General features: G+C 47.9%; 1 protein-coding gene across 1 annotated transcript in view; it reads left to right on the top strand.

Annotated features, from left to right (window-relative positions):
• Window positions 1–3,202: 3,202 nt before the first annotated feature.
• dlgap3 (discs, large homolog-associated protein 3) overlaps window positions 3,203–3,441 on the top strand; it is a gene marked incomplete at both ends in the record, with an annotated part of 3,270 nt that continues 3,031 nt past the window's right edge. The window contains 1 exon segment of the mRNA XM_084484863.1: window positions 3,203–3,427. Within this exon segment, the coding sequence (XP_084340989.1) occupies window positions 3,203–3,427 (225 nt within the window).

Here is a 3,441-nt window from a genome sequence, read left to right as displayed (position 1 = left end):
TACAACCGAAGGAATTCTAAATTTTGTCGTGAACAGCATTTTGACTTAGTCAAAGGACAAAAGTCCAAATCTCTACCTGATCTGCCCGGTCAAAAAGACCTGGGAGATAATAAATAAATGAGAGATTCTCTGCGTACTAGATGAGAAAAGGGGTGATACACTGCAGGAGATGTATCGCAGTGAGAAAGTCATCCATAATTTAATGAAAATTATGTATATGAAAAATAAACGAGGATCAAGGCATTGATGGAAGGAGAAGCTGGAGAGAGTAGAAAATGTCGTGCTTTGGTGGGCTTAATGACCTTTAGTATGGAGTGACTCATGACTCATGGCTTGCATGGAGGTATGTGTGTGTCGGGGTACGTGGGTGTGCGTGTTTGTACCCCAGTCTGGTAAAAGAAAATCATGAGCCTAATGGATAACACAGATTATTACTAATAGAGAGAAAAGCCAACAGACAAACCAAAATAATGCAACCTGCACCATTTGGTTTCCTCAGAGTTTTAACAGAATGGTAGAGACCAGGTACATGCTTAGGGCTGGTCACCTGGCTATAGAGAAGCATTGTCATAGACAGGCCTGGCTGCCAAGAGAAGGCCTGACATCCAGTGTCAGCCTTCTCTTCTGTGCATCCGGTACACAGAAGAGCAGCTAGAAACAGAGCTGCACTTCTTAACCTCCTGCAGACTATATGAAGACATCAGGAACACTTATCTCCCTCGGATCACACAGACCCGTGGAGACTTTAACAACACCCCAGATATGAACAAACTGCCCTCTCTGTTAGGGATTTTGCAATCACAGCAGCACGTTTGTCACCTGTCGTGATGAGAAGAGGGCGTCCAACACATCACACTGTCAGCACTCTGTCTTACAGTTAAAATACATCCCTACTCTACCTATTTGCTCTCTCACACTATAATGCCTATATTAATTTGCTGTTGCAATATTGCACGCAAAATTTGACATATACAACCTGCATAATAATTGTTTCTGGAAATATTTTCTTATTCTATATCAAACCCTTTCATGCTATTTTATATTAATGTTATTTTGTGCATCTACATTGTACAGTCAGAGGGCCTTGATAGATGGATGAAAACTCCTTCCGTGGCCCAGGTCCAGGGAATAGATTGATTTACTCACTCACTATTACCTCATTTTGTGCACTTTGTACCGATAATTGATATCATGGTTTTTCCATGCCAATAAAGCTTCTTTGAATTTAATTGAATAGAGAAATTGAGTGAGTATTCACACAACAACAAGGTGAAATGTACCAGATGCTATCGATGTTATCTATATGCATATATAGGCTTTGAGATAAGGTTGTGCGGACCAATATCTTTTCAGTATGTTGATATGTATACGCGTGTCTGTATTCCCCAGTGTGTGTGTGTGTGTGTGTGTGTGTCTTTGAGTGACACAATGATTGACAGTTCCTTACCAGCAGTGTCCATGCCAGAGATGTCAACATGGTTTAATTTACCCTTCCATGCGGAGCCGAGTCACTCACTTTGCTGTCAATTCATGAAAGGGGACACGTGCACATACTACACACACACACAAAGGCGTGTGCAGACACACACAAAAACTCACCTAGTGCTAATGAGCATCAGCCAGTTAATGCAGGTGCACTGGGCTGTCTGAGACGCCGCACCCCTCCCCCTACGGGACACTCGCCCGGAATGACCGCCACGTCGTCATGGATAAACCAATGACACAGCTGCACCTGGGTTTGCGCTTCCTGGGTGACGGTGCTCGTCCAGCCAATCGGCCGAGAACAGGTCACGCTCTATTTGATGATTATCTCTGCATCTGTCCCTGAATGTCTCTCAACTCTATGGTAAAACCCAGGCACATGATGTCGACACAGACCCATCCCGGTGCTACTTTTTCCGGGATTGTGACTCGAGTTTAGAAAAGCACATTTTCAACTGTACAACCCTTTAACGTACAAACATACACTCAATGTGCCCTCTGGCTGTGCAGACGCATCTTGTGGTTTATAAAAGGATTTAATCGCCATTGATTTCATTCTTTATCCACCACTGGAATGTTGTTTCATTACAATAGAGTGCATTTTATACACAACCCCTTTTCTGCTTATCGCTCATTGTGAATGTACCCAGCACTTAATAGAGGACGCAATTACAGAAATAAGCAGCAGCCCCATTCAAATACATTAATACAACATTTAGAAACATATTGAACAGCGTTATCCACTGAACGACAAACCAAATAAAGTTGAAGACAATGACCATGGCTACCATATGCTATTTTTGCTCATGTTCTGATGACCGCGAGTCAAACTGTGAAGAGGAATAAATATGTTCACGCGTGACTAAGTGTTAAGGAACAACACGGAGGGGAGTGAGGATGGGAAGGGTGAAAAGAAAAGAAGAGAGAGGGAGAAGAGAATGGGGGAGAAAAACAAGAGAAGCTGATTTTTGCAGATTAATCAGGCAGGATTAATGGCAGCCGGAGAGATGGATGGGGGACGCAGGACAGCCGGCTGTGTTTGCATGCTTATTGCCCCTGCGTGCGAGTGCGCACACTGTCGTCAATGCAGCACTTGTCCTGCTGGGAGGAGGCGGTGGAGTGCAGCATCAATAAAAATGGTAATCACTTGAAAAAACAACCCCCAAAAAAAAAACAGTAATAAATACGCCTTTCACTTTCCATTACTCAAGCCACTTGACAGCACAAGAGGGCGGGGGTGGGGGGGGCAACTATCTCCACATCCGTCTGGTGTGGGTTGGCTTTGTGTTTTTCGCCAAAAGCGTCGGTAATGTGATTTATGTGTGCTCCCTATCAATGAATTCTGTCCGTTTTCACAATCACCCAGTATTTACAGGGCGACTCTAAATCCCCCCCCCCCCCCCCCCGGTCTGCTCGCGGTATATATCTGGCGTGCAGAAGAGCCAAGAGGCTCTCCGGTTGAAAACTGCCCATTTTCCTGCCTAACGAACCAAATCCATCCTTAAACGTTCCTCTTCCTCCTTCCTCTTGTTCCAGGTGAGTCCAGCGCAGCCCTGTCTCGCCTACAGCGCCCCCTGTCGGCCCGGACGGCTCACCATGCCCCGGCGCCTGTGAAGGGGTACCATGTCAGCCGCAGCATGTCCCAGCACTCCTCCGGGGGGGGCGGCGGGTGGTAGTGGAGGAGGAGGAGGAGGAGGGAGGAGGCGGGCCCTGCCACTGCATGCCCGAGGACCTCGACCCCGCCCTGGCCCGGGAGTTCTACCAGGGCCACAACGACGCCGGGGGCCACTACTACCCTCCCTCCGAGTCCCTGGCCCTGGAGCGACACCACTCCCACTCCCACGCCCACGCCCACGCCCACGGCCACTCGGGCGGGGGCACCTTCCCGCGCTCGCACCCCAGCCAGCACCCGCCGCTGCAGTCGCTGGACTCCTGCGAGGAGTGCGTCGGGCCCCCGGG

This window comes from Micromesistius poutassou (genome assembly GCF_964030765.1).
Source record: "Micromesistius poutassou genome assembly, chromosome: 20".
NCBI classification, from domain to species: Eukaryota; Metazoa; Chordata; class Actinopteri; order Gadiformes; family Gadidae; genus Micromesistius; species Micromesistius poutassou.
Note: the sequence above shows the minus strand (reverse complement) of the source record. Positions and strands in the feature narration are given on the sequence as shown.